The sequence below is a fragment of the Triticum dicoccoides genome, chromosome 3B, assembly GCF_002162155.2.
Source record: "Triticum dicoccoides isolate Atlit2015 ecotype Zavitan chromosome 3B, WEW_v2.0, whole genome shotgun sequence".
NCBI classification, from domain to species: Eukaryota; Viridiplantae; Streptophyta; class Magnoliopsida; order Poales; family Poaceae; genus Triticum; species Triticum dicoccoides.
Window position 1 is genome coordinate 682,043,818 of NC_041385.1, and position 12,037 is coordinate 682,055,854.

General features: G+C 49.3%; 2 protein-coding genes across 4 annotated transcripts in view; one reads left to right on the forward strand and one right to left on the reverse strand.

Moving 5' to 3' along the window:
* Nucleotides 1-371: 371 nt before the first annotated feature.
* On the reverse strand, nucleotides 372-2,310 carry LOC119277830. Its single transcript, XM_037559152.1, has 4 exons — nucleotides 2,178-2,310; nucleotides 1,225-1,332; nucleotides 923-987; nucleotides 372-755 (listed from the first exon to the last, which is right to left on the reverse strand). The coding sequence occupies exons 1-4, from the start codon at nucleotides 2,271-2,273 to the stop codon at nucleotides 608-610; spliced, it is 417 nt and encodes a 138-aa protein (XP_037415049.1). The 5' UTR covers nucleotides 2,274-2,310; the 3' UTR covers nucleotides 372-607.
* LOC119277829 (aarF domain-containing protein kinase 1-like) overlaps nucleotides 2,239-12,037 on the forward strand; it is a 16,008-nt gene continuing 6,209 nt past the window's right edge. Inside the window, exons 1-11 of one of the 3 annotated variants that reach the window (XR_005137346.1) lie at nucleotides 2,243-2,679; nucleotides 2,815-2,943; nucleotides 3,108-3,302; nucleotides 3,491-3,538; nucleotides 3,632-3,760; nucleotides 4,379-4,503; nucleotides 5,311-5,421; nucleotides 5,717-5,825; nucleotides 5,919-6,037; nucleotides 6,754-6,892; nucleotides 6,979-7,129. Coding sequence is in view for 2 of the 3 variants with exons in the window: in XM_037559151.1 (XP_037415048.1) it covers nucleotides 2,560-2,679; nucleotides 2,815-2,943; nucleotides 3,108-3,302; nucleotides 3,491-3,538; nucleotides 3,632-3,760; nucleotides 4,379-4,503; nucleotides 5,311-5,421; nucleotides 5,717-5,825; nucleotides 5,919-6,037 (1,085 nt within the window). In the remaining variant the exon portion in view is untranslated. Of the gene's footprint in view, nucleotides 2,680-2,814; nucleotides 2,944-3,107; nucleotides 3,303-3,490; nucleotides 3,539-3,631; nucleotides 3,761-4,378; nucleotides 4,504-5,310; nucleotides 5,422-5,716; nucleotides 5,826-5,918; nucleotides 6,038-6,753; nucleotides 6,893-6,978; nucleotides 7,130-12,037 lie in introns of all 3 variants that reach the window. The other 2 variants (XM_037559151.1, XM_037559150.1) reach the window with 2 other exon arrangements.

Consider the following 12,037-nt stretch of genomic DNA (forward strand, 5'->3'; position numbering starts at 1 on the left):
GGTGCTGTCAAAGATCGGCAAGCTGATTGAGGGGTACTGCTGTCAAAGAGCGGCACGCATGGCTGGGGACGAGGGTGCAACTAAGATCCTTCATCTGATCAAGAGGAGTAGGTTGTTCCCTCTGTAACGATACATTTCATGAGGAACCCATTTTGCTGGAGCTCCTGGCCAGAAAGATGCCCATGGCATGCAGTGATGAATGCGCCATGGTGTTCATGCGCATGTGCCATGGCTCATTGACTCCATGCTCCACGCAGAGTACCGGGCAACTTTCCCCTGCTGTTCGACCGCAAATATAGAGTACAAACGATTTCATGCACAATTCATAATGGACAAGGAAACAAATTCTACCACCAGCACAACTCAAGAAAGACATACAATCCCATCCAGCACATATATAAACTCGGTGTAAAGAATTTTACCATATTTTCAACGCAGTTTCAGTCACTATGTAACAAGTTATCTAAATAAGAGATTCCATGTACACATGCAGAAGCTCCATCCATCTCCATCAAGGCAACAGTTTTTCTGAATTCCAGGACATGGTAGGCAAAGCCTATTTGAGTTCCGTCGTATCTACATGTTTAACACACGCAAATACTTATCATCATTTCCTTCTCTGAGGATCCCGACTAAGACCATGTTTCCTCAAAGTTCTGATATAATTTCGTGATAGACTGAATTTGTTAGAACCCAGATGGTGCAAGTAATCCCAAGTGAAGATCCCAGTCTTGTGCAAATCATCGAACAGTATCCTGTGGTCCAAAAGAGTCGCTATAGATGAGACTTGCAGACAAAAGCAAATTAATAGTTTCTGAGAGATAGAGATGGCACAACCAACTATTTTCTGCAGGAGGCAAACTATTGTCCGAAAGTAGATAAATCTCCATGAAATCTATTCTACAAAGAATAGGACCCTCACCGGACTCCATAGTTTCCTATTGATTCAGCTGACATTATTCCAACATGTCGGCGCCCAAATATAACCTGGCATAATTTAAAGGGTTAAATACTTAGCAAACAACTAAATACACACCACAAAACAATGCTAGCAATATTATAAAGGTGTATTGTTCAAGTTTTTGTAGGACAGGTCAACATTCCAGGGTTAGCAAACAGCTCTAAACTTGCCATAGAAGCATCAGGCCCTCACCAACTTAAAAAAATTTGGTTTCCCCACTTCAAGTGGTGAAAAGGAATACAGAAAATACAGTAAAAGTTTACCTTCTCGCCAGCTATTGATCTGATCTTGCTGTCAGCTGCTGGGCTGTAGACTCTGAGAAACTCAGCTGACAGATGGAATGTACTGCCATCTGCAAATTGAACCTCTACCTGAGAACAACCAGAAACATGGTTCAGCTCACTGATATGAGGTAGGACACTTGCAGCAAGTTAGTATCAGGGAGAAATAATTTCCTAGCAATTTTTGCAACCGACTTTATGTGCTAATGGTTATCACATTCAGACAATGCGAGTCTTTCTCTGTAACAAATTGTCGTGTGTAAGTTTGTTTCAGTCATAGCAGACGCCTGGTGCTTTAGGGTTGCAGACAGAAATAAGATTGTATATCAAGATCCTCTAGTGCTAGGTCACGTTCCAATTCATCGCCATATAATAATATCACACAACGTACTGATCCGCCAAGCAGTTGAGTAGCAGATAGTAGGTACTGTACTGTTTACCAGCAATATCCAGCCAATGGAGATAACTGGATGAATTGCTGAATTCTGGATAAGCTCATTGAGATGCATATGGTACTGAAAATACGGTACGTCTGGTCAGGAATGGATAACCAATCAGATGCCAGATTCCAGAGCTCTCAGCAAGGAGAATACTACGAGAGATGGCGAGGCAAATGTCGCTTTCCCCTACCAGATTGGGAGGGGGCTCGCCATGGACCGCACGGCAGGATTTCACGTCAGTTTCAGCGCTCACAAGTGGCGCATTACCATCACACGGAATGTCTTTTTTCCTGCGCTGCCGTGAAGGCGTGAACCTGGCAATTCAGCTGAAACTGGAAGCACCCAACGGCTAGACGGCTAGACCGCACCAATCAGAGCAGTTACCACCAGCCCACAGTAGCAGAGAGGAGCAGGAATCAGGTAAATCGGAGGGGATCTGAGGAGGAGGAAAACGTCGCTGCAGGGGGAGGAGAAGGGGGGAGGCAAGCGACTCACCGATTTGGGCGGGTGCAGCGCGAGCTTCTTCAGCCGCGGGGGCTGCGCCGCCGCCGCCGCGTGGCACAGCCGCCGGGCCGCCCTCGCCGCCGCCATGGAGAACTGACGGTCTGACGCTCACACAGACGCAGAGCCGGCGGAGGAGCGAGAGACGACCACCCGTCCCGCCGCCCCCAGACGCGATCACAGCCGTCCGTCCGTCCCCGACCACGTGGGAGCGTTTTCTGTGGCCTGCAAAGGCCCACGCCTTTTCCCACTTTCCGCTTTCGCCCCAGCTCGCCGCTTGGAGCCACGAGTCGGATGCTGCGGCGCGCGTCATTAAGGCAGGGGGGCATCTAGATTCTAGACTACATTCCTCCATCCCCCACCTCCGGCGGCCGCAATGCCGCTGCCGCTGGCGCAGGTGCAGGAGCTGCGGGACCGCCTCTCCGACCGCTTCCGCCCGTGGAGCCGCTCCGCGCAGTTCTGGGTCCGCGCCGTCGACATCTACGGCAGCTACAAGGTGCGTGCGGCACGGGGAGGAGGGAGCCCCTCCTCCTGTTGTTCCATCGGCGCCTCCGCCCGCGCGCTCGCGCCAGGTGTTCGGTGGTATGCGTGTGAGCTCACGGTGTTTCGTTGGCTGGTGTTGTCGGTCCAGGTGTGCCAGCTGCGCACGGGGTTCGTCAAGGATGAGGAGGAGCGGGAGGCCATGTGGGAGCAGCAGCACGAGATCGGCGCCCAGAAGATGTACTCCCTCTGCTCCGAGCTCGGCGGCCTCTTCCTCAAGGTCCCTCCCTGCCTGCCGCTTTCTGTTTTGCCCTCTGATCGGGCGGCTTGCTTACTTGTCTTATACCTTGATGAATCGGAGGGTGGCTTTGTGAGGCTTCGCTGAATCCAACAGATGCCACATCCTAGCTGCACTCACATTCTTTCACCTTTTATTTCGATCAGGCTGCTCAAATTCTGGGGAAGCCCGATTTGGCGCCGACGGCCTGGGTGAAGAGGCTTGTTACATTGTGCGATAAGGCTCCGTCCACGCCGATCGAAGTTGTCAGAGATGTTGTGGAGAAACAGTTCTGCAAGAGCTTTGATGAGATATTCGATTTCTTTGAAGTTGAGCCTGTTGGGTCTGCTTCTATTGCACAGGTTCGTGTTTAGGTACTTCTCTTGACTGTAAGATCCGGTGAATGATAGCATTGGGGCTCTGCATGGTTTTTCTTTTCAGTCTTGGGCCTATGCATGTACCATTCGTTTCTTTGTGCCACTACATTTTACTGTGAAGATAATTGGGATAGGCTCTCACTTATTAGCATTGCTGTTTCATGTATCGTTAGGTGCATCGAGCGAGGCTTAAATCATCCAAGACAGATGTTGCTGTCAAGGTACGACTTAGGACTGCATGTATGTGTTCCATAAACAGCTGTTTCCTTATCTGATATGCTCTGATGTGCCCTAGTGGATCTGGTTCTATCCAGGTTCAACATCCAGGAGCTGAACAATTGATGATGGTTGATATCCGGAACATGCAAGCATTTGCCCTGTTCTTACAGAAATATGACATCAACTTTGATCTGTTCTCCGCCACAAAAGAGATGGAAAAGCAGGTTTTTATTTACTTCACTAGTACTTTGTTGTTTTTGCTTCTCCTAGTATACTTCTCTGCACCTGCTCTAAACTGTCTAGAAATATTGGGCCTCTTGCGGTTTTTATTATTCTTTTTTTCCGTAAATTAAGGCAGAATGGCCTGTATGTTCATATGTAATCATTTACTCTGTGATTAAAAGGGGGTGTCATTTAAAGTTAATGGAGATTTTGTTATAAAATGATGGATCATATCCACGCATCCACAAGTGGACTAAACTGGGCCACTTAAGGCTATTTACTTGCTGGAAGAATAAATAAATGCAATCTCAGTATTCAACACTGGACCATTAGAAACAAGATAGGTTAACCATTTACTGGGACATTATTGGTGATTTTTTTTACAATTAGTATTCAATTATAGCAGGCCAGGTATCTGTATACTGCGATGCATAAAGTTGCATGATGCGTCTCCTGTACGAGTATATGTTATGTGAGTGCCAGTTTGGTTCTTATGCGCCAAGAGATACGAGAAAGTACAATTTGTTTTCATAAGAATGTGTACCTTTTCTGAGATCAAAACTAACAATTTAACCGTTTTCTGCGAATTATTGATCTTTTGGGCTTCATTGTTTCCATAGATATGCTATGAGTTTGATTTTGTGCGAGAAGCAAGAGCAATGGAAAGAATACGAGAATTCTTACGTGTTAGCAATAAGAAATCTCCGGTTGTGGTGCCTCGTGTGATTCCTGGAATGATTAGCAGGTACATTGCCATATCTTCTTAATCAGCCAAACCTGTTTTTCAGGTTTACTGAATCCTACTTCTGCACCATAGTTACAAGTAAATAAAAAGCTTGCATCATTCGGAAGGATTCATTAGAGAAGTTATAATGGGCCATCTGGTAGTTGCAGGCTTTGTTTCTGTTCCAAAAACGATATCCTCTGTGATGCTTCCTTACATATAATGAATACTTGCATTTGTCTGTACTGGTCAGACAGGCATTAAATATGTTATATATGATTGATTTAGCCTTTATCTGTCCTTTATCTGTCCCTCTATCTGCCTTCCTCTGGCTGAATTCTAATGTGTTGTCTGGTTAGGATTTTTAGAGTTCATGAGCGAATCACTATCCATAATGAATTTATTTATTTTTGTCATAACATCAAAAGTGTGTTGCTGATTTTATACCATGCCTTGTTATTCTTCTTTTACTACAAATGTAGGAAATGTGTCATTGTGTATGAACTTATTTCCTTTTAGATAAATGAAAAGCTCATTAGCAAGTTAGGCACTGTATTAGTCAATGAGTAATAGAGTTCTTACAATCACGCAAGACCTGCTTCGACATGCAGGGCGGTACACAACACCCTCCTACAGTACCGGGCAAGGCCATGAACCACCGAATTGTTTTTCCTCTGAATATTTTGCCCTTTGATGTTGAGCAGATCTCTGGCAATAGTGACTTCATTTTGTTGAGCCACAACTCTTTCTTCTGTTTCTTTGGAAAATGTACATGTCATCAGTTTGTCTTACTTCATTTTGTTGAGACATTTTCTTTTTCTTTGATAGAGAGGTCTTGGTCATGGAATTCATACAAGGAACCCCAATAATGAATCTCAGCAGTGAAATGTCTAAAAGAGGAATTGATCCTGCTGGTAAGCTTGCAGCAATGGCAAAGCAGTAAGCCCCTTCATCCCAAAAGAGTATGGTTCTCATTTCCTTATTTTATGAGGCATACTCTCTCTCTCTCTCTCTCTCTCTCTCTCTCTGAAGTATCCTCTTAATGCGTCAGTACTACTAGAATGAACATATGGAAATTCCACACCATTTTGATCAGGCTACAACTAGACCGAATAAAAATCCATAGCTGTTGCCCTCCTTATATTTGTATTAAATTTTTATGTCAAACATGTCCTTTCTTCAATTCCTTCGAGTGCTCTAGCCATCTGAAAAGATATATTCTCCTTTAATGCAGGAAGATTCTAACGGATCTTACACTTGCTTATGGCCAAATGATCTTGAAGGATGGCTTTTTCCATGCAGATCCACACCCAGGAAACATCCTTATCTGCAACAACACAGAGGCAAGTGATGCTTATTACAAAAATGTCAAAATATTTCCTTATGGCAAAGACATATTTTTAGATGAATTTCCTTTAATGGTGACCCTCTATTAGGTAGCTTTGCTTGACTATGGACAAGTGAAAGAAATGCCCGAGGATTTACGTCTGGCTTATGCAAATCTTGTCATTGCCATGGCCGATGATGATCTTTTGAGGACTAAAGAAAGTCTCAGGTAAACTCAATCTCTTTTTATGTTATGTCATTTTTCATGTGATAATTAGATCTATACGAGGACAGTAAATTCAAATCAATAATCCTAGTTAAAAAAAAATCAACTGCTGGCCTGATATTCCTTAAGGGACCCTCTGTCCCCTCTCCATATTCTGGCTGTGGATCTCCTGCAAGCCATCATCAACAAGGCCTGTCAGATCTTCCCAAGTAACTTCTCATTGCTGAGGTGGATTTCTCATTATCCTGTACACACACGACATGCCCTTTGTCATGCAGGCCTGTCCTCGCCAGCTTCTTTACCTCGGCTTCTTGAGACTTTTGGCAAATCTGCTGGTTTATGTGTACCTCCATCAATGTTTCAGAAGGCAGAACTCAATACCTGGCTGGCCTTTTTCACTGTTTTTTTTTCTCTTTCTTGAACACTGGCACCTTTCCTTCGACGTATTTAAGGCTCCCTCTTGACCTGTCAAGATCCAAAATCTGTGATTATGCTCCCTCATTGAGCGTATTGAACGAAGGCGTACATCGAACTCTAACTTCGTTTTCCTTGGGGAACACATCCTTGTCGCTAAATCTGTCCTTAGCCTGCTGGCCACCCAATTGCTCCTTGAGGTTGCCGGAGGGGGTTAAAGAAACTATTGACCGCGCTTGCTGTATATACCTGTGGGAAATTCGGAAATTACGTTTAGATCTAAATTGATGGCTACCTGGAACAAGGTCTGCAAGCCGAAGCTGAATGGTGGTGGGTATCCTGATCTCTCAGTCCAGAATGAGCTTCTCTGCTGAAATTCCGTAATAAATTGTACAACAAGCTCGACATCCCCTTGGTACAACTTGTCTAGAAACACTACGTGAGGTTGGTCTGCACGCCTTCAGCTCTACAGGTTCATTCTTGTGAAAGGACATCATCATTCTTTCTGACAAACTCCTTAACAATGCAAGCTGTAGCATCACTCGGGGGGACACATGTCACGCCCCAGCCAGGGATTTGAGGTGGATAGCGGTGGAAATGGCTAGGGTTCGTTGAGTTCATCAGGGGAAGAGGAAAATCACCAGGGAAGGAGATGAGATACACTAACTACTTTACTCTAAGGTTGTATCTCTTCTCTTGCTTTCTTTCCAAGCTGAAACGGCATATATAGAGTTCGTTACAATAGTTCCCTGTAGCTAGGTGCTTTTAATTGGAATGTAAAAGTAAACAGTGAATAAGTGCTGTAGTAACAGTCTGTATTGAATCTCCTCATTCACTCTCACAAGAGTTTGGCCGTCCGTTAACTGAACCCACAAATGTCGAATATTTTGGACACTGGGCTCGTCAGGCTTAAGTGTATTGACTGACGGCACTGACAATGCCACCCGCTTGAGATCAGCCTTATCCTCATGGCTTGAACGATGGAAAACTCGTCTCGATGAAACCGACATCTTCCCAAGTAGCGTCTTCGGGACCCATGCTTTCCCAGTGGATTAGCCATTGTTCCACTGGATCTTGCGAGCGATAATAGTCCTGGTAGTTGGAAGGAGATCGGCGCAACTGTATTCGCTATCTTTGGCAGACTGCCCTCGGTACAACATATACAGGAAGAGTTACAACAGAAGCCTGATCAATGTGGCACGCAGGCCCGGGCAACACCCACGATCCTATATACTAGGAGGGTATACACAGGTACAAATACACATGGAATAATACATGTTAACACCCCCCCTCAGCCGGAACTCCATTGGGAAGGATGTTGAGGCTGTCACGGAACTCTCTGAAGACCTGTGTGGGTAGGCCCTTGGTGAAGACATCGGCGAACTGCGAGCTGGATGGAACATGAAGCACGCGAGCTTCGCCGAGGGCCACACGATCACGGACGAAGTGAAGATCAATCTCAATGTGCTTCGTCCGTTGATGTTGTACCGGATTGGTGGCGATGTAGGCTGCACTGACATTGTCACAATAGACGATGGTGGCTTGTGACGGAGGACGTCGTAGTTCATGGAGCAGCTGGCGAAGCCAACATGACTCGGCAACACAATTTGCCACACCCCTGTATTAAGCCTCTGCACTGGACCGTGATACGGTAGCCTGCCGTTTGGACGACCAAGAGAGGAGATTCTGCCCAAGAAAGACGCAAAAGCCCGAGGTAGATTTGCGTGTGTCAGGGCACCCGGCCCAGTCTGCGTCTGTGTAGGCCACAAGCTCGTGCGATGAAGATTTAAAGAGTTGTAAGCCATAGTGTGTTGTGCCACGCAAATAGCGAAGAATGCGTTTGACAAGCTGCATATGAGAGTCGCGTGGGGCATGCATGAATAAACACACTTGTTGCACGGCATAGGAGAGGTCGGGCCGGGTGAGAGTGAGATATTGTAGGGCTCCGGTGAGGCTGCGATAGAGTGTTGGGTTGGCCAAGAGGGCGCCGGCGTGGGCAGAAAGCTTGGCGGTGGTATCAACCGGAGTGGGAACCGGCTTGCAGTGGAGCATGTTGGCTCGTTCAAGAACCTCAAGAGCGTACTGTTGCTGACATAAGAAGAGACCAGAATCATTGGGGGTGACATTTATGCCGAGAAAATGATGAAGGTCACCAAGATCGGTCATGGAAAATTCATGCTTGAGGGCGTGGATGATATGGTGGAGAGTGTGGGGTGTACTAGCAATGAGAATTATTTCATCGACGTAGACAAGTAGGTAGGCGATGGAGGTGCCGCGGTGTAGTATGAAGAGGGAGGAATCGCTCTTGGAGGCAACGAAGCCAAGTGACAAGAGGAATGTCCGAAAGCGATGGAACCATGTGCGTGGAGCTTGTTTCAAACCATAAAGAGACTTACGGAGTAGACACACGTGGTCCGGACGGGAGGAATCGACGAAGCCAGAGGGTTGAGCACAGTACACCGTCTCTTTGAGGTCGCCATGAAGGAAGGCGTTCTTGACGTCGAGTTGACGGATGGGCCACGAGCTCGACGTGGCAAGGCTAAGGACAGCTCGAATAGTGGCCGGTTTGACAACTGGACTGAAGGTTTCTTCATAATCAACGCCTTCTTTTTGAGTGAAACCATGGACAACCCACCGTGCCTTGTATCGCGCCAAGGAGCCATCTGGATGGAACTTGTGGCGGTAAATCCACTTCCCGGTCACCACGTTAACACCTGCAGGTCTAGGAACCAAACACCAAGTCGAATTCTTCATTAAAGCATCATATTCATCACACATTGCATGTTGCCAATTGGGGTCTTTGAGAGCCGAACAGCATGTGGCTGGTATGGGAGAGATGGGCGTGGAGGTTGTGCTGGTATGGAATAAACGTTTGGGCTGGCAGAAACCTGATTTGGCACGTGTACGCATTGTGTGAAAATTTTGCGATGGAAGAATCGGACGGGCGTGAGCTGGAAGACGTGGAGGGGAGGGAGTGGTCAGCGCGGAATGGGAGGTAGATCCGGTGGGGCAGGTGGACGAGGAAGGAACGAGATCCGAGGGAGATGCGCGGTCAGGGGCGCGATCCGAGGAACCGCGTGGGGACGGCGCGCGTGGGGCGACAAGCGTGGGTGGAGCGGGTGGCGTGGGGATCGAGGTGGATTCGGTCGGCCGGTAGGAGCTGGTGCGGGAGCGACGCGTGGGGGACGGGGACCCAGTCGAGGTGGAGGTGGAATCCGGGGGCGTGATTGGCCTGCATGGAGGCGTCCCATCCGGGCCGGTAGGCGGGGCCCGCTGTGGGGGCGAGGGAGGTGTGGGATCTGGTGCCGGGTCAGACGGGAGGATCTGGCGGGGTGGATCCGTTGTGGCGCGGGTTTTGGGGTGCGCTGGTGTGGCTGGCTCGTAAGGAAAAACATGTTCATCAAACGTGACATGTCGGGAGACTATAACACGACGAGTGGTCAGATCATAGCAGCGGTACCCCTTGTGCTCAAGGGGGTAGCCAAGGAAAACGCAGCGCGTGGAGCGTGGTGCAAGCTTGTGAGCGGATGTGGCATATAGGTTGGGATAGCAAAGACAGCCGAACACGCGGAGGTGATCATAGGAGGGATGTCGTCCATGGAGAAGGTAGAACGGTGTATAACCAGCGATGGAGCGGCAAGGACGAATGTTGAGGAGGTGTGTGGCGGTGTGCAACGCTTCAACCCAGAACGGTGGAGGTAAATGTGCGTGAAGGAGAAGTGTGCGTATGATGTCATTGGTGGTACGAAGGAGGCGCTCAGCCTTGCCATTTTGCGGGGACGTATGTGGACAGGAGAAACGGTAGGAGATGCCGTTGGTGGAGAGAAAAGCTCGTAAGGAGTGGTTGATGAATTCACCGCCATTTTCGCATTGCAAAGCTTTATGATGATGTTATATTGGGTGCGCACAAAGGTAAAGAAATGTTGCAAGACGAGGGAGGTTTCAGACTTGTTCCGTAGAGGGAAAGACCACGAAAAATGTGTGTAATCATTGAGCACAACTAAATAATATTGGTAGCCTGAGAAGCTTACAACTGGTGACGTCCACAAGTCACAATGAACAAGCTCAAAGGGAGCAGAGGTGCGGCTACTAGAAGAAGAAAATGGAAGACGCGGTTGCCGGCCTAGCTGACACGCGTTACATGGAGTGTGCACCACATTATTACATGAAGGAAGAAAATCCTTGGCAGCTAAAGAAGCAATTGTTTGTGGACTTGGATGACCGAGCCGACGATGCCACATGTCTGCGGAGGAGGTCGTGGCGAGGAGAGCAGCGGGCCAAGTCTTGTTATTGCCGGAGAATGGATAGAGATCGCCAGAGCTAGCGGAGATCATGAGGACCCTCCTGGTGCGAAGATCCTTCACAAGAAAGCCGAAAGGGTAAAATTCGATAGAACAAGAATTGTCGCGAGTGAATTGACGTACAGAAATAAGACTAGTGACAACGCGGGGTGAAAACAAAACGTCACGCAAGTGAAAATTGTGTGGTAGGGTGGTGGAGCCGATGGCTTGTATGGGGAGGTGAGTGCCGTTGCCAACAACAATGTGAGATAAATGATGCTTTAAAGAGGGATTGGAGCGGTGAATGTTACCAGGGTTGCCGGTGACGTGAGAGGAAGCACCACTGTCGAGGTACCACTCGGCGGGGCCGTTGCCGTTGTTGGGGAAGCCGTGAGAGCTGTAAGCCGCCTGGAGCATGGCTAGATGATCCCAAGACGGCGCCTGGAGCGGAGTTGGCGCGGGGTAGGCCGGGAACTGCATGGAGTACGCGTTGGCGTGGGCGCCCGGGCGCGGGCCGAGGACACCAGCAACATTGGGCGGTATCCAGCCGGAGCGCGGCGAGGGCAAGGCCATGCCATAGGGGGCGAAGAAGCCCATGTAGGGGTTGAAGGTCGATGCAGAGCCCCGGCCGCTCTGGTCACCGCGACCGCGCCCACGCCCACGGCCGCGGTCACCGTTGTCGTGCTGGCGAGAGGAGGAGCCGCCCCCAGGCGACTGTCCGTGGCCGCGGTCGCCCCCACGGTCCTGAGAGCGATCAGTCCCGTGATCACCCGAGCGAGGAGCGGAGCCGCCGGCGCCAGGGGAGCCGGAGGCCGCGGAGGAGCCACTGGGAGGCGCGCCAGATCCGTGGACGGTGAGCACCGTGGCGCTGACCTCGGAAGCGCGCTGGGCGAGGTTCTCCTCGGCGAGTTTGACGCGCGAGAAGACGGTCTCGAACGGTGGCAGGGGAACGGTGTCGCCCAGGACGACCCGGATGGTGTCAAGGCGACCATCAAGGCCATGGAGGAACTGGGTGGTGAGGTCGACTTCGGTGACGGCGTGGTTGATGTCGGCGAGTCCGGCGGTGAGCATCTTCATGCGCCGCGCATACTCGGCGACCGATAGATCTCCCTGCTTGAGGTTGCGATACTGCCGGTTGAGCGTCATGTACCGAGCAGCGCGGTTGGCGAGGAAGTAGGCGTTGATCCGGGTCCAGAGATCGTAGGTGGTGGTGGCGCCGATGACGTGGTCGATGATGGAGTCCGCAAGAGTGGCATACACCCCCAGTGCGACATGGGCGTCGAGCTCAAGGTATTGGGAATCGGCGTTT